This window comes from Bombus affinis, chromosome 9 (assembly GCF_024516045.1).
Source record: "Bombus affinis isolate iyBomAffi1 chromosome 9, iyBomAffi1.2, whole genome shotgun sequence".
Taxonomy (NCBI): Eukaryota; Metazoa; Arthropoda; class Insecta; order Hymenoptera; family Apidae; genus Bombus; species Bombus affinis.
The window spans coordinates 10,975,056-10,993,183 of record NC_066352.1 but is presented as its reverse complement, the minus strand read 5'-3'; the positions used below and the strand labels follow the sequence as shown (position 1 = coordinate 10,993,183).

Genomic DNA, 18,128 nt, shown 5'->3' with positions numbered 1-18,128 from the left:
TAAACCTCGCCGCTCTTTTGGGAAGCGGCGGGGTAGTGTCGGACTTCACCGACTAAAACCCCGCGGTGGTCGGCTTGACGCTCAACAGGGGTGCCTCGGAACCAAGAAAAGGCAAGAAAAATAAACCAACAAAGACGGAGTTGATTAATTACGCTAGATTATTATCTAGTCGCAGTTTGTTTCGGCGATAGCGCGCCAAGAATAACCGAGGAACACACTTACCGAAAGAATAACTCGATACTGTTGGTTAAATCGGAAAACCAGGTCGACAGAAATACATGTGTTACTTTCGAAATTACGCTTTCACATAATTTTAAACCGGGTCAAGTTGGAACGGGGTATACGGTTCACATGCAGAGGTTCGTGCGTGGCTGTTTACTCAAGATTTTCGGGCCGGTCGGTTCGCCAGAAAGTTTGCTCGCGTTGCAATATTTCTGGTAACGTTTGCACGAGCCGGCCGCCAAGGAACCAAGAACGGAGTCCACTTTGGAAAATTACTCGTAGATCATAAGAATTGTTCGACCATAAACCACCTATATGGTCACGTCATAGGGCCGAATAAAATAAGAAACGTTCCATCTGTTTCTACAGTTTTTACCCGAAATTGGCATTGCAGCAGAGATCGAAGTCACTGTATCTCTCAGATACATCGAAAACTGTGACAGAACTTTTGGCACCTCTTTGTCATTAAAGAATGGATCCGATATTCTATATTCTCTCGTCTTTAAGCGTCAGACATTCTTCCAATAATTGAAAATAACGCGTAAAATCTACTGGAAAAGTAAGCTTCAGAATTTTTGAAACGTTATTTCGGCTCCGTAGTCGGAAATGGAGTTGATCTCTGCTCTTGATGGTACTGAGAAAGAAGCCCGATGTAAGAAATTTCATCGCCTTCCGACGGATAACCGACAAAGTTGGACCTAAAGTCTATAGCGATATAAAAGAAACGCAAAACGAAGGAATGGGTGTATGAAGGGACTACGCGGAACGAACGATGGGATCGAAGTTCGATCGCGAAGATTAAACGAGGATCGAAAGGAAGCCGGAAGCAAGACGAGGGTGCAAGTCTGCCCGCAAAGTGAAACAAATTGCCGCGAACGAGCCCCGATTCGTCGACACAGTCGTTGATCCTTCCCTTAATTCCGTCATAGAAAATCCGGCAAGATTTTAAAGTCGATCTTCGATTCCTCTTCAACTTTCGGATAATCTTCTTGCGTTCATTCGAGTACCGGTGAATTGTCGAATTTCGTCTTTGAGAACCGCAATTTTCTACTTGATATGCTTTGCCGTAGCAATGGTCGAAGGATATGATTTAAACGCTAAACGCTAAAACGGTCACGTCCTGCAATAACGGCCAGTATCAAAAATCTTGATCGCGAGAACAGCTTAATTCTCACTTTTTCGCTGCGTTTCCAGCAAAAACCTCTGGAAAGGCAATTAAAAGTTCCAAGCTGTTTACCGGCGAGCGAGCAAAAGCCGTGAACAGGTAAACAGAGAATTAAAGTTTCCGAAACGAAACGGGTTCGCCGGCTAGTGCTTAACGAGGACTCACGAAATGCGTCTTTTTAAAAATCCCGTAATTATGAAAACCTTCGTTATAAACTCCACCGACCAATCGTAAAATTTTAATGGTGCCACTTGGATCTTTACTCTTATTAATTTGATTTCACGCGTATAATTATCGCGGGAATAACGGCGCTGGCGGCGGCGCGTCGCTGTATATAAATGAGAAGCTTTATGCACGACATCGATCGGGTTCCAAAAACAGAGAGATATAGTTCAGCACAGTGAACAGATTCCGCGTTATAACGCTTTAAAAGTATTTCCCTAGTTTTCTCTTATCGTCGGATGCCAGACCGTCATTTACGTTCACGGACATCGAATTTTAAACATCGTTATCAAGTCTCTTCCTTCAGTTACTTCGTGTTATTATAGAGTCACAACGTTTAATTGCTTCTTCGCGTGTTCGTTTCTATTCGATGAAACGATGAAACCATCGACGAGTTCGTTCCTACAATATTGATAGGTCGTTTGGCAATCGCGCCGAACTTATTTGCAGCAAGATTTTTTGCACGGTGTCCAACCCCGATAACGATCGGATAATGCACCATCCGTGGCAGAGAATCGAATCTAGAATCGGAAGTTTGAGATCTTAATCTACTTTTAATATCCTGCGTCTGAGAGGTCTCCCGTAGCTCAATGATCGCGGATCAACGCCAAGGAATGGAAAAGTTTGCTCGTTCGACTGGTGAACCGAGAGATACCGGTCGTTCATTTTCTCACGGAGATTGCAATGGAAAAGAAAAGAATACCCATCGATGGAAACCGAAGCTAACTACCCCGAGATCCTGGCCATCCATAGGGTCAAAGAGAAATGTCACGGAGGTGAATCTTGTCGAAACTCCAGACATCGTACCATTCCGTTTTCAACTCTGTCAAGATCAGGGAAATTCATCAATCTTTGTACGGACAATCCTTGTCGCGGCTTAATCTGCAAACGTATGTATCTCTCGTCACGTCTGACACGTTCTACTTTCTAACGAATAAAGTTCGATTCAATTGCGTTCCGATCGATTTTCCACGAATCTTATTAAACGATTATTTGTCTTCCAACATGATCGTTCTCGTGATATCGGCCGGATCATTTCTCCATCGTTAATAAAATGTCGAGCGTAACTAATACGCAATTAATACCCGGCACAGACCGAGCTATCGATGATTCAATGATTAGAAGTAGCTTCAACTAATTACACGCGTATCGCCCCGACCCTACGATTAATCATTAATTATCCTGGCTAATGAATTTCACGCAAATAAATACGATAACGTAGCGAAAAGTTTGATCTATGGCCACAAAATACGGAAATAGTCGTACCGATGCTTCCAGTCGAACGATAAATTCAGAACTCCGAGATTAAATATATATATCTTCTTCAATCAAGAGGCAAACACCTGTTTCAGAATAAACATTTATTACTTTCATTAACCCTATCGTCGTTTCGCTCGCGTTTACGATAAATTTTTGTGACTTGGTCCGTCATTCGTGCGTGTATGTGGGTCGAATGAACGTGATTTCTCTTTCGCCAAGCTAAAAAAGCTTGGTGCATATTAAAGTACATCGTGGCCAACTGGAAATCATAAATCAAAGATTATGTCTAAACCGCGTGCATTTTAAATAGCAATTAAATGTTTTTCCGCCACGTAGAAAATTTAATACATCTTCGTTCTAATTACTTTCCCTTCAGAGTGCTACTTACGCGCTCTTGCGCGTGGTTGCAACAACGCTTCAACATTTTCCCAACATTTTCTCTCTACATTTTTAGTTTTTTCTTCTGCATAGATTTTTTTGTTCCTTTGAAATTTGGTTGACCGCTGTAATAATTTTCGTCAGATCCCGTGCTGGTAAGAGATATAGGGTAGGATAGTGTAGAAAAGTTTTGATATACTTGATACAGCGTGTCATCCGCATGCACTCGTTAATTTATGAAACCGCGAACCATCGTTTCTTGAACGAAACCGACCTTCATCTGCTTCTGAGATATTTCACGCTTCTCAGACGTGTATGGCAAAAATTGTGAAATGGCAAGTTCGAATGGATTCAATTTACAATCATGTCGGTATGGAATAGCATCGATTGAATTCTACTCGAGATCTGAAAAAAGTATTATCAAGACGATAATATCAATTTTCAGACGGCGTATAATATATGCGAGACTGCGAGATCAATTACTCTTGGAATCGTGTTACAAATTGTTTAACAGCACACACAATATTGAATTTCGACAGACTACTCTGTGTTTCGATTACATTCGAGGGTAACGGAATACATACCTTGTCTGCTTACTACCTAATGTATATCTGCTTACCAGAGATCCTTCATCAGTTGAATTCTAGAGGCGTTTGACTCGCAATATGCACAACGATCTCTAGTTGCAAGTTTACTTGGGCTCCGTTCATGACGGAATTGCAAGCGAAAGCTGACTTTCGTCGATTCAAACGATCTTCTTTTTTTAATGCACGCTTTCTTGTTCTCTTTACGCATCGTCTGGTACGAAGACGAATCGTCTGGTAAAAATCAAGGTTTAACGTGGGAAGATAAAAGCTGAAAGCGAGGTTTGCAATCCGTCGTGAAACACCGACTATGTGATAGGTAAACACGTACTTTGTTAAACTTTCAAACACAACACAGTGAATATAATCTCTGTAACGCATCGATTAAATTAACGAGACAAACGAGTGGAACTCGTCGCGTGACTATGACTTTCAGAAGCTGTCTCTCGGTTGTCTAGCATGTATATCATCGATATGATCGAGTCTGCTATCGACTAACTTGTATCACCTTCGATTCACAGTAACGGCGAATTCCCTCGAGTCTCTGTACCGACGTCTTACTTTATCAAATTTTATGGAATGGAAAACCCGAGTATTTTCTCTGTTCGCTGGACAAGCGGCCTCTCGTGGGGATCAGTGAAACAATTTGTAATATATCGAAAGCAACAAACGGCAGGGAAACGTTGGATTAAATGAAATTGATAAGCGAAACGATCGCTGTCTTTCTCTCTCTCCTTTTTCTTCGTAACTGATATTTCTTTTTTCTGTCTTGTCAGAGCAACAACGTATTTGCTTGTGATCGTAGAATCCTTCAGGAAACCACTGCATCTCCAGAGACATCGCAGGAAATCTTCATTACCGGTATAGATAGGAAGAGGAGAAAATCCGATGAAATAGTCGGACGACAAGGCAGATCGAGGCAGGTGTGGAAGTTTCGAATCCAACGGGAGAGAGACTGCGTACACGGGTCTTGCATCAGAGCGTAATAAAGGCGATGAGCGTTCTTTCATCAGGGAAAAAAGTTTTGTCCCGTTTTGCCACGGAACTTCCGCGACGCCAAGAAAATCTAGTTTGTCCCTGAGTGAATATGCATGGAATAGGAAAGGGAGAAAATATAGATATCGTACTTAATGCGACGCGCGAAGATACATTCACCAAGGTAAGAAGCAGACGAGAAAAAGGAAAGAAACGAAAGGAAGAACCGTGTTATCCTCTGTTTTTTGAAATGGGAAACGCTATTTTTATTCGGCTAAATACAACGGAAACATCCCGCTGCAAAGAAAGGTAATTTACAATATGGTAAAGGGAAGGTTTTAACGTTATATACCAGCGAACCAAATGAAACGAACAGTCCATTGTATATTATCGGCGTGCGAAACCCTGAATGATCATTGAATGAGCAATTATATTTCGAAGAAATGGAGCTGGTTTCGATCAAAGGTACGATAATATTTTTCTGAACGACCAAGTTAGAAAGAAGAGAAACCGAGAATGATGGAGGAGGAAGAAGAAGTTAACGCGTTTTACGCATGACCCACCATTGTTTTAATTTAATTTTTACTCGCGCGTCTGTATAATCCGTAAAGCAAACGTTTTCCTTATCGTGTTCGTTTTACCCTGTGTATGGCGCGTTCGTTTTATCGGCATTCTTCTAGTTTCATTACGCGTATATACAAGCAGGCACGTACCAGCGTAAGTACAATCAGAGTTTTTAAAGTCTGAAGTGTGGAAATATTGTGTTCCTAGCGTCTGTATTAGAACGCACAAGCTTTTTCAGTCTCTCCCACCTTTTGTTTTCAAATTGGCGCGCTCGCGCCGCTCCGACCGGAATATGAGCACCAGACGCGTACATTTTGCTTAACTTTACATGTTGTTCTCCTCCTGTATCCTTTCGCTAGGAAGCTTTGTAACTTTGTCGCGCTAAACGAAAGAGTTCAACGTTTTCTCTTATTCAATTTCTTAATTTTTTTTTCCATGTCCAAATTCTCCCGCCTAAACTATATTTAGAGCTTTAACTTTATTTATAATTTGAGCGTGTAACGTGGCAAGGTCTGATCAAATTTCTTGTATCAAATGTAAAGTTACTGCATACCGCGTTCAACCGAAACCGTGCACACGGTTATGCACGCTTGAACGAGGATAGGTAAGAAAAAAAAAAATCGAGTTGACCGATTCGTCGGTTATTCCATTAACTTTGGTCAGTGAGCAGTAACGAAGCGGGGCTCGGCAGGGAGTGCAATGTAAATTGGCGGTAAAATAAAAAGAGAGGAAATTGACCAGGGGGTGGTGGCGATAGGCAGCGCGCGTATGGAATTTCCGGTGGTGTCCTTTGAGCCTTCAGTGGCGGAATGAGAAGCAAAAAGTGCCGGAAACAGATGTATCCGTGCAGTTTTTGCTTTTTCCTCGCCTCCCTCCCTATCTTTCTCTCTCTCTCTCTTCCTCTGCCTCTCTTTCTCTCGATCGATTCACCATTTTTCTATTTTTTCCTTTTCCTTTTTTCGTTTCGAAACACGGTGGCTTCCTATGGTGATATCGAGGGGATGCACTTGATCGCTAAAACGCGTAACATTCTTTGCATATAGATGCGATATCTCGCTTTTTCTTTTATGATGCATTCACCTTCAAACATTCACCTATAGATATACATACAGAGTGATAAAAGTCGAGTTTGAAAAATTTATGTTAAAGTAATGCGATATATCTTATTTCTACTGTTTTCCCATAGAAAAATTACTGACTATTCGTGAATTATCTTCGCCATGTTTCTGATAAATATCTCTTCAAAAAATATGCACGATCTATAACAACGAAATTGTTCCGTAGAGCCGTAAAGCTTCGGTGAAATCCCAGGCCACGAAAAACGATTGCGTTTCCAATCATACAACATAATCAACGATGATGCATTAGGCGATCCATCGTTCCCAGTACGAACCAGTTGTGAACGAACTCTCTGTTTGATTTCAATCTCTGAAGAAGTAGAACTGAGAAGATATTTGCCCGGTAATCCACAGGGTAAGCGTATCCACAAATCTAATAACGTAATTGCATGATACGAAGAACGAGCTACTGATACCCGTTCTTCAAGGCGAACAAAATAAGGGAAATAAATAGCACGTCCACGCGAAACTTGTTTTTGCTATATAAAACAAAAGGGGAATAACAATGTTCGTTCCTATTCATGACCACGAATATATCCCAATATTCGCCATTGATTCGTACAAAACTACACCTGTGTGCTACATATATCTATCTATATACATGCGTGTTCAGCATTCACATAAAATATGTTATCTGCTCCAGATAAGATACTCTTTCCACGTCGGCGAGTATAGCAATAAAGTCAAACGTAGTAAGCGTCGATCCGTCAATCGGTCGTTTTATCGCCGTCGTGAACTTTTCCACGTAGATAATACCGTAGAACAGGTAGAAACTTTCCGCATTTGGTCGTCGGTTATCGAGCGAAATGTTTTCACTACCTACGCTCTTCTTTTTCCTCTCATCTGTTGTTCTTTGTCTAACAGCAGAATCCACGGTACGTATTTCAACATTTTAACGCGTTTAATCGTACGAACATTAATTACGCACTTTCAGAACGCTTGTACTCTATTTTCTGTTCCATCCACCATAGCATGGTTATAGGAATTCATTAATAGTCATGCAAACTCTGTTGCCCAATTTCAAACAAATTTTCGTTAGATTTCCAGAGAGTATAGTGAATACTCATAACGCACGAGGTAATTCATGACAGCTAGTGTTGCGAAATATTCGTCAGCACGTAAATACAGGCGAGTTAGCGAGGAAAGCAGAGACGTTCCGAGAGTTAAACGTCGTCGGCAGCCGTCTTCTTGCAATCGGTGTAAAATTGGAAAGGAAGGAAACCGTAGGTTCCAGTAGGCGTTGAACGCTCTCCTCGGGGAGCTTTAAAGCCGAAACTTCTCTGGTTTTCGTCGTCTGCATAACTATTTGTTGGCGCGCGCACACAACCTCGTGAAGTTCTGCGCGTCGAAAGTCCGCTCCCGGTTATCGCGTGATTAAGCTGTTTATGCGACCGATATTGTGTTTCCGGGTCGCATGATTTTAACAAGGCAAGTTAAATAATAAACGAAAGAACCGTCCTATCTGATAAACTTTTAACGAGAACAACAAGACAAGCGGCTGGCCAACAAATATTTTAACTTAATTTCGTGAGAGATCTCGAGATCGTGAGATTGTACCTTATTTTCTCGCGATGGCAATACAATCCTTGCGATTTTCCCTTTGTAGGGATCGTAAAATCGAAAAACATTCCCTCGATTCGATTTTCGAATAGTGACAGAACTTCGTCCTCGGACCATCAATTTTAGTTATAATATCGTCGCGTTGGAAATGAGCTGCCTAAAAAGTCGGTAAAATTATTATTGGACTTTTTGCTAGCGTGTCACAGAAAAAATGTCGATCGGTATCTATATAGACGTTTACTTTATGGAAATGTGGCGTCATGGACTACGCTAGGAGATCCCAATTTCGATATTCGTATATTCAGCTTTTCTTGCTATTGACAAAAGAGCAAATATTTCGTTGGAGAAAGTTATTTCAATTGTTTGCCTTTAAGAAAAATTCCTACCAATACCGGACTTTTATGATTCTCATAGAACATCTTTTTTTCCTAACAACCACAATCCCTGCAGCCCTTCCTATTTCCTCGAGCGTTGTCTCTCTGTCGCGCTGTTAAGCTTCGTGTTTATATTCTAATGAATCGATGTCCAACTTTGATACGACAAACGTATTGCAATATAACTCAAAGAAGTTGCGACTTACCACGGGATCAATACGATTTACGCAACGAATCTTTCTTTGGTGTTTCAGCGGAGGTAGCGAATAAGAAATAGAATGGTCAAAGTTTTACTTGTTTAGTTAATTATCGACCAATTCATCGGCAAGAATGGAAAAACGTTGAAATTTTGTTTGTTTCGGTTGCCCCCGCGTTCGATTCAACGAAACAAAGGCCCGGCTATCCTCTGGTTCGGAAACGAGAGCAACGAAGGGACGAAGACCGCGCCCCGGAGAATATTTGCATCGAAAACTGGATTATAAAGTTTCGTTGTGTTATCACTACTTAAGAGATTAAGGTTTTCTTGCGCAGAGTCTCTTGGGAATTCTAATCGTGCTCGTTAACACTTCGAAACTCGATCGAGGATCTTTGTTTTGTCTATGACCAAGAAAAATTGCGCTTCGTCGTTGATTAGAATTCTCATGTGTCGCAGGAAACTACAATGAAGAACACAGTCGTCACGTTATCAGACTCGGAGATTCTTCTAACAGTAACGGCTTGCACGACTGCGCCCGTATTAGTCGTTCTTCTTCCCATGCTCATTTACTAGTAGGTATCCTATAAAAAGAAAAGAGCGTTTTAGCCATCTTGTGAAATGTACGTTCTTTGTCCTAGTCGTTTGCTCGATATCGACGGTACGTCATGCTATAGACGGTATAGAACGTATTTTGCACTAATGAAAGAACGTATTCTCAGAGGGTGATAAGATTAATCGCGCTGGCTAATGAAATCGCTTTGTTTCTGTCTTCTATTTTATCAGTTTAATTTTCGTCATGTATCACGTGGTAGTGTCTTGTGTCAAATAAAATAATTCGTATGTTTGTATTCGTTTAAGGATACGATACTTCGAGTACTAATTTATACCTTCTATTTTGTTTAGCAAATTCTGTAAAAACGACTTGCTAAATCAAGTCGTATAGAGATGAGCATTGACCGAAAGCACAGGGACAGCACGACCATCGCAGTATAAAATGTTGTAAAATGTCTAAATGTGTAAATACGTAAATTGTTATGGAATATGTAAAATGATGTAAAATACAGATCTCAATTTTCATAAAACCAGTTCGTCTATCTTGTTGAATTGAATTGAACGAATGAGCGAATCCGAGTCAACCGCAATTATCAATTTCATAGGGAATTTCATATGGGAAATACGATGTCCACCGGTGTCCTCGTTATACAAATTTTCTATCCTCATTACGATGAAACGCTACTGTTCACTCGCTGTTAGTACCGTTAACGCAGAATTAAACGTAAAATCATGTATGATACATGCACGCCGATTTTGATTCGCGAATAAAGTTTTACGATTAGCGGAGGATCAGCCAGTATAGATCGAATAGTCTTTTAAACTCGACGGATAATAGTGTTTGAACGTCGTTATATGTTGTCGATAACGGTATGGCAACGAACACAACGGTGTGTGGGCTATGTTCGCGTTGTAATTTTAGGGAATGAAATTTTGGAGAACGTCGGTTCGGATAATTACTAGGATGTATCGGCATGTGTTTGTTAAAGCCGGTTATTGAATAATAATTTCGGCCATGCAGTCGCGGCATCGAATAGTCGAGTGGGTTGGAATAAAAATGTGGGCCCATCGTCACCGATCACGCTGTTCGCGTTTAGTTACGCAGGACGCGCGACCATTTCGTTTAATGGAATATCCGTACACGATTGAACAAATCGATCGGCAGAATTTATCATATTATTACGGGACGTTGAGAAACACGATGCTTTCCGATTCGTTTGGTCGGCTACGACATCATGGGAACAATTGAAATTGCTGATAATATGTTTCATCGATTCAGTCAGTTTAACCCGTACGATGTTTTAACTTCGATAGATATTCATTTTTCATTTTTTATCGTACATCGCGAATATTTTCTTGGTCCGGTAGCTGTTCCTTTTTTCCAGTTCACTATTTTCGTAAATGGAATATCATATAGCGGGAGAATAGGGAAATTGTTTTAAAATTAGATCGAAGGATTAACGTTTGACTCTTGTCGCCATCATTTATACTGTCATGCTCCTTCTTTCCTTGATAACTTTGTTAGTCCAACGTGTAATTGCACACGACGAAGTATAGAAATTCGTCACTGTAAATTCCGTATAAGCGCTCGAACTTGTGTCACAGATACGTGTCATTCGCGTTCAGCAATCTAATTCGTAATGTATTACACTTCCATTGGCGTTTGTAATTACACAAACTCCTAACAAGCTTGAAACAAGAATGTTGCTATATTCGTTTAAAAAGGATAACGTCGAATATTCATTACATTTTGCAATTCAGTCGAGTTGAATACAACTAATTTAAAGAGCAAAAATTTCCAAGAGCATAGGACAGTGTAGTAAAATAAACCGTATACATAAAGCTGTTGTGGTGCGAATAATAATATCAAATTTGACATAACCAGAAACTTTCGCGAGGTATGATCGGGTCGTTACCCGACTCGGCAATGTTTTCTTTCATTGCATTGCAAATTCGAAACGTCTCGTTAACGCGTGAAAACGCCAAGTTTTATAGAAACGTAGAAGCTTACTCAGGAATTTCAAAGCTACTCACCGTGAAAATTTTCTTGTCGCTCGTATACATTTAAAGTTACAACGCGTACTTTTATTCATTTCCAGTGAATAAATAGCAAACACCTTGCCCGAATCATTTTGAATCTGAAATCATTCAATAGATACACCCGCTGCCAATTAACCACGCTTATTGATTTACCTTAATAAATCAGTTACTTGCTTGGTAAATTTATCCACAGGACCGTATTGCACGATAATTTACCAACCAATAATATTAACGAATTGACAAGTGATGAATTATGAATTCGAAATTTTTGTTCCACGGACATTCCTTATCATTTTACCTTCAATACGCTGGCCTATAATTTGTAAAATTTACTTAAGCATTACTCGTTTTATTATTACACTTATTATTGTAATTACACTTATTATTATTGTATTTTATAATACTTGTAGAATTTCATTAACAATTTTCGTTTTATTTTATTCAATACAACTCGAATGATAATATGGAGCGATATCGATCGTCTGTACGTTTTCATTATACGGTAAGTACGATTTTACCTACCGTCGACAATACAATATCAGATAGAGGTAAAGCTTACTATTGGCAGCGATAAGAAATCAGAACACGTCTCGAATTCTAAAGGTGTAAAGCTTAGGAGGTGAATGAAAAGTCACGCGATAAGGTGAACAAATATTCGGGTTTACCGTGTCGCATAGGGTAGTAGCATAAATGTGTGGTATAGGTATTCTACTACTGCAGGTTTCAATTGGATTACTATACTGGGATAAACTAAACCTCGATAACGGATTCGGTATTGCATGTATCTCAAATCGCGGAGGTTTACGTGCATGTGCTAAAGAGTATTTTAGATCTCAAAAGTAAAAGAATCCGGCAATGCTCTAAAGTAATAGAGTCTTTGCATCTTCAAACATCGTAGCACTTCGAATTTCGTGGCGTTGTGCATCGCGTATGCCATGTGAAGCAACTACCTGCGTATGGATGCAACAGAGAGTGAAATAATCGAATATGAAAGTTATACGTATAGATGATAACATCTGTATCGTGCATACACCAACCCCGTTCCCTATAATCTTCGTTACTATCCAACAATTACGTTATAAAACGCTACTTGGAACATCGAGGAAACCACAAAACGGACCCTTTACTGGGAAATAATAACTCGGGCTTTCCGGATACTCTGCGTGTGATATGTAATAGTCCTACCCTGAATGATTAATGAGAATAATTTATTGATCTTCGTTGGCCGCTGTTTTACGAACATTTACATCAGGGTGAAAGTTATTTCGTTCGGTGTTCCATGTTTCTAAAGAACATTCAGTGAAATGAGCATGTTTAACGTGAACATTCGTCAAGTACTGTATATAGTGGAACTGGCTGGAATGTTCACGTGCACCTGGCCAATTGATCCGAATAGTAGTAAGAAACAAATCTTTTTTCGCAACATCCGATGGTCGTTTGCGATATTAAATGTCGTTTTTCTAACGATATCCTTGGTATTCGCTATCTTTCACTTCCGACACGATATACCTATTTTGATGAAAACTGTCTCCGAAGTAACAGCTCTGTTGGAGGTGCTCTTCGATTTGATTCTTTGTAGAAGGAATAACGCTCACCTACAGGTTATTTGGGTTTGAAGCATGAGCTTAATGATGTTTCACAATAAAGATACGGTAAAAAAAGTTTCTCGATTTTTTTAATCAATTCAGGTTCTGACAGGAAAAGTCAAAGCATTCCTGGAAGTGGCCAGTGAACATGAGACTAAGGCAATAGAAAGATACATGGATCGTTACAAGCAATTTCTCTCGGTAACTGCAATGGGATATATCACAACCGCGATCTCATTTAGTTTGGCGCCTTTCTTCTCGGCCCAAGAATTACCAGCAGATGGATGGCTTCCATTTTCCACCGAATCACTCGGAATATATTGCATGGTCTACGTTAACCAAGTTTACTGCATTTTTCAAACGGCATTCTGCATCGGCGTTGATTTCACGATCGCTGTTTTGTTCAGTTTCTCCGCAGCCAGACTAGACATACTAAGAATGAAACTACGGCACGTGAATAGCTCTGACATATTGGTAAGCTGTATCAAGGAACACCAAGAAATAATAGGGTAAGATAAATTTCTTTTCTATCAAGATATACATACATATATAGCCTTAGTGTAACGTTTGGGCAATAGAACAACGCACAATGAGATATTTGAAAAAATTAAGTTAATCAGATATTTATGAAAATTGAAAAGCATAGTAAGAAAAGAATGGTTTGAAAAATAGGCTACTGACTATGAAGCGAATTTTTAAAGTACTTACTGTCAATCGCTCTGAAGATAACATCCGAGATAGCATAGGGGTAAGAAATGCATTCCTCTCACACACCAAATGTTCTCCTCAGGGCGACGACACCATTTGACTAATTTCTAATAAATATACATATATCAATGTCATATGCTCCATGATACAATCGCGATATTTTGTCATTTTTTGATAGTTTGTACTAACATATTCAGTAGCTTCGTCTAAACATGAATCTAAATTTTTGTACTATTATCTCGTGTTATCACTTTCTTATTAAATACCTATCAAATAATCGTCTAAGAAAACAGCCGAACATGATGCTAATGTCATTTGTTATTTGAATTTTTCTTTTATATAATCAATATTTCATTGGCTGCGTTGAATCGATGCATGATGCAGTGCATCGCACTGCATTTATCATTTAAAGGTATAGAATAAACAATGCCAGAGAGTTAAATCTTTACCGAGTTAAGTAAATTGAGACCGTGTCATAGTCAGATTTGTGGAGGATACTAAAGCTACTGTTGAGACTTTATTATTCAAAACGAACGCCACGATGGGAAGCGCTGTGATATGCGGAGCTTTCCCTCTGATTTACGTGAGTCTGGCCTGCTCGACAGCTTTCCTTTCTGCACCATTCGTAGCGTAGCGTAATAAATAAGCAAGGAATGGGATCTTAATGTATTATACATCGAGCTGTTTTAAATGAATATTTTTATAATAACATTCAGAATCAATCATTGGCCGTAATGAGTCAGTATCTTTCTTTTGTGGTGTCTGGTTGTACCCGCCTGTACGTCATCTCCTGGCCAGCGGACGATTTAAAAGAAAGTGTAAGCCAACCAAATAGTAACGTTGATAGAACATCATCTCATCTGGCATCAACTTCGTCTTCATACATTTTCTTTGCAATTAAACGAGATTCTACTTTCCTCGACTCCTTTCCCATAATTTTTAGCTTGACGATTGAAACTAAATTTCTATTTGCAGAGCGTGCAGTTCGCAAAATCGATCACCGACGTTCAGTGGTTAGGAAAGCCAAAAGACATGAAAAGCTCCATGCTTATTATGATGCAGAGAAGTCAAAAACCGCTACTCATTAGAATGAGTGGTTTGCTACCGCCTCTTACCTTGGAATATTTCGCAAACGTAAGCTTGTTACTTTCAGAAGTATTTCTCAAAAAGCTGATATAATTATTTGGTGAAATGATTTATAGTTTATAACTACAGTATCATCCTACTTCATGGCAATGAGATCAATGATTGAATCGTAATTTTCCTGATATACGTTATTTGAATATGTAAATTACTGAAACATGTAATAAATTTATTGCGTCCGAACAGAAAGTTGTACAATATTTGCTAGATATATTAACACTAACTTTACCAGGTCATTATCAAGCCAACGTCGATCAATTTCTCAATTTTTATTGATATAACATGTTTTGTTAATATTACATAAAGAAATTAGACGAACAAAAGAAATAACAATGAATGTAGAATTTTAAATTAAATTTTGAAACCGGTCATTTGACCGGGCCTGGTAACGTTAGTGTTGATGGAATGTCTTACCGATTAATCTAAAGTTTCGATGCATTGAACTTCTTTAATACCAGTTTTAGCTAATTGTAAGATCTGTGTCCATCGACGTCCACATGTATTTTTCTGCTTGCGTCACTTACAGTACATTTCGCGTCACTTGTAAAGACGTTTGTAATAGCACTTTTGGTCCTTTCGAGTGGCAACGTAAGAAGATCGCTTCAGAAATAGGGACGTGCACTGTAACTTCGTGTAGAGATAGCAAACAAGTATTTGTATAGCTGAATATACACATGACTTTATGCACGTATACAATTCTTTTTCGAAGAACGTTTTTTACTTTCCTGAATTATTAGCCCTGTTGCGTGATAACTACCCTTTGCACCTGTCTAACACGGTACGTACTCTTAATGTATAATGCAACCAATAATGATTAGCGTTAAGTCAGCTAGCAGCGCACTACTGTAAAGAAAATCGCAAACCGGTGGAACATGTTCTTGGATGTAATAATTTATTAAATTTCTCGTACGTGTACAGTAATTATATTCAAGTAACATCTGTGAATACTCAGTTGCTTTCAAAGCACTTTAGTTACATATATTCTCGATAGTTTGTAATATATTGCACCATTGTGCCGGTTCTATCTACTTCATTGGATTCATAAGGCAACCACGTTATATAGTTATGTTGAAACAAATAACACCAGAGAAAGTTATTCATATTACTTGGCTCAGCGTAGTGATAAGCCTTTGTTGGCCACTTCCTATCAATAGCAACAGAAATAAAATCTTTTGTTTCAAGATTCTACAAATCTGTAGCGGCATTAGTGGCTGCTTGCTATTTATGCCAATATTATATTCGATATATTTGCACTTAAATGATATCGTCATTACTTCTTCCTGTATGTGCCTTTTATTAGGAGTGTCTCAAAATATTTTCCAGACTCTTATATGCTTCATCAAGCACGATTCTCTACAGGTAAGCTTTAATCATCATTCGACGTAAAACTAGGTATGTAATTGTTTAGAGTACGAGACATCACACCGATTCTGATAAGCTTGAGATCTTTCTGAGTATGTGCTGCAGTATCAGAAGTGATAAGATTGATCTTAACAACATATTTCAAACTTATCTAAAACGGTGTGGCGTGCCCCATTCTACACACTTGTCTAAAATTATACCAATGGGTCTTAATTACGCGTTATAGCGTACAGTCGAGGAAATGATGACTTATGTTAGAGAAGCACAACAATACGAGAAAAAAATCTTCTACAAGTACATCAAGAAATGCTATGTTTTCTGCGGTGGTTCTATGGCATGTACGTATGTGACAGCGACTTGTTTCTCGTTACGACCTATAGTCTTGCCAGTTTCTCTCCCATTTGATGCAGAGTATCCATTTCCTATCAATTATACATCAATGTATGTTATCATATATATGCACCATGCTTGCCTTTGTATTCAAACCGCTGCACACATATGCGTAAGCTCATTTGGGGCGCTTTTACTTTGGTTTACGGTAGCGAGATTTGAGTGTTTAGCCGCGGAATTGGAGAAGAGCACAGACATTGATGCGTTGGTTGTTTGCGTAAAGAAACAACTACATTTAAAAAGGTAAAGATAGTATTCGAAAGGTAATGTGTGTATCAAACGATACATTTATGTTTTAGTAATATTTTTCTAGATACGCGGAAGAAGTGTTTAATAGTTTTCGATTTTTGGTACTGTATGCCATTGGAGTAGCCACGTTTGGTATTACTCTGTGTTTTCTTATGATGCTTGTAGTAAGTGAAATTGATAAATTTATCACATTTTACATACATAAGTATTACATAAATTTATCACATTTTACATATAGTATAATGTAACGTATGCTACGTGATGCTACTATTTAATTATTGACATAATTTATTTAAATAGAATGTACCTCTATTTGTGAAACTACAGTTTATAGGCGTATGTGTCACTGTACTTATGGAAATTTACTTGTACGCGTGGCCAGCTGATTATTTGAAAGATATGGTAATAACAAAGATGTGGTTTCTATGTTCTAGAGAAATACAAATGTTTACTTTTTTAAAATCAGTTAATTTTTTATCATTTCTAGAGTATCGACGCTCCACAAAGTATATATAACTCAACATGGTATGAACAGAGATTGGGAATGCAGAAAAGTCTACTGAATGTGTTAATATATCGACGACCCCTAACGCTTTCAATCGCATGTATAGTACCAGAGCTCTCTTTGCGTTACTACTGTTCGGTAAGTTGACGTTGGCGTGCCATAATTGTGATGAGGAAATTATTCAAAGATCTTGAATAAATGGCAAATTTATAATATTTCAGTACCTGTCTAATGCCTTCTCCATCTTCACTACTTTGCGCGTTATGATACACGATTAATCCAGGATGGATGTGTTCTGAATGTGGTTCTATTCGTATAAAGGAATATTCGTTGTAATAATCGTGATTAATGTCTCTTAATTTTATAACAAATTGTGTAATAACATCGTATTTTATGGATATAACACACAGATATATGTACGAATAAAAACTATTATCAAAGTATAATTATGAAACCTATGAAATGTGTCTAATTAAATGCGCACAGTTAACAGTGCTAAGTCATTGACAAAATTTGTAACAGGGTATGGAATGATTGTGTGGTGAAGAAGAAATGAATAAACTTACATACTTTAAAGAACATATGACAACACAATAAAGGTAGTAGTAAAATTTGTTGCTTCGAATGAAGTATCATAATTAAACATGCGTTTATTATCAGAGAAAATTTTATGCAATAAATTTATTTCGTTTGAATTGCAAACAGTAAGAACATTCTGTTGAATATATTTCTTTAATATCAAATATATAATATCAATAGAATTATTTACCGGGAAATCGAGACCTAAAATTTCTAAGCATCGAGCTTCTTTAATGTCAGTTATGGTTAAGGATTGTGTTCATAATCGTTCACAGTTCCCTTCTCGTTGCATTACTTACAGTATATTTCGGAACATTTTCGCTTCTTTTTGGATTCGACGTAAGAAGATCGCTTCAGGAAGAAGGACGTGGCCTGTAGCTTCAAGCAGATATCGGA

At 38.5% G+C, this 18,128-nt stretch overlaps 2 protein-coding genes and 1 long non-coding RNA gene across 4 annotated transcripts; all 3 read left to right on the top strand.

Annotated features, from left to right (window-relative positions):
- The first annotated feature begins 7,194 nt into the window (after nt 1-7,194).
- Nucleotides 7,195-9,703, top strand: LOC126920293 (uncharacterized). Its single transcript, XR_007711923.1, has 3 exons — nt 7,195-7,363; nt 9,075-9,190; nt 9,522-9,703. It is a non-coding gene; the product is annotated as an uncharacterized LOC126920293 (long non-coding RNA).
- Nucleotides 9,704-12,078: 2,375 nt separating this feature from the next.
- On the top strand, nt 12,079-14,836 carry LOC126920278 (uncharacterized). Its single transcript, XM_050730394.1, has 6 exons — nt 12,079-12,811; nt 12,899-13,305; nt 13,988-14,087; nt 14,221-14,322; nt 14,480-14,638; nt 14,707-14,836. The coding sequence occupies exons 1-6, from the start codon at nt 12,515-12,517 to the stop codon at nt 14,761-14,763; spliced, it is 1,122 nt and encodes a 373-aa protein (XP_050586351.1). The 5' UTR covers nt 12,079-12,514; the 3' UTR covers nt 14,764-14,836.
- Nucleotides 14,837-14,923: 87 nt separating this feature from the next.
- LOC126920279 (odorant receptor 4-like) lies at nt 14,924-17,828 on the top strand. 2 transcript variants are annotated; one of them, XM_050730397.1, is made up of 6 exons: nt 14,924-16,006; nt 16,236-16,642; nt 16,713-16,812; nt 16,976-17,050; nt 17,136-17,291; nt 17,375-17,828. In XM_050730397.1, the coding sequence occupies exons 1-6, from the start codon at nt 15,713-15,715 to the stop codon at nt 17,429-17,431; spliced, it is 1,089 nt and encodes a 362-aa protein (XP_050586354.1). In that variant the 5' UTR covers nt 14,924-15,712; the 3' UTR covers nt 17,432-17,828. The 2 variants fall into 2 exon arrangements, with proteins under 2 accessions (XP_050586354.1, XP_050586352.1); XM_050730395.1 differs by having other exon boundaries at nt 16,949-17,050.
- Nucleotides 17,829-18,128: the final 300 nt, after the last annotated feature.

Coding starts and splice junctions, on each gene's coding strand:
- LOC126920279 (XM_050730395.1), top strand. CDS start 15,713: ATGTTGAAACAAATAACACCAGAGAAAGTTATTCATATTACTTGGCTC. Junction 16,643..16,712: donor AAACAACTACATTTAAAAAG/GTAAAGATAGTA, acceptor ATATTTTTCTAG/ATACGCGGAAGAAGTGTTTA. Junction 17,051..17,135: donor CTGATTATTTGAAAGATATG/GTAATAACAAAG, acceptor TATCATTTCTAG/AGTATCGACGCTCCACAAAG.
- LOC126920278 (XM_050730394.1), top strand. CDS start 12,515: ATGAGCATGTTTAACGTGAACATTCGTCAAGTACTGTATATAGTGGAA. Junction 12,812..12,898: donor GGAATAACGCTCACCTACAG/GTTATTTGGGTT, acceptor TAATCAATTCAG/GTTCTGACAGGAAAAGTCAA. Junction 14,323..14,479: donor CGGACGATTTAAAAGAAAGT/GTAAGCCAACCA, acceptor TTCTATTTGCAG/AGCGTGCAGTTCGCAAAATC.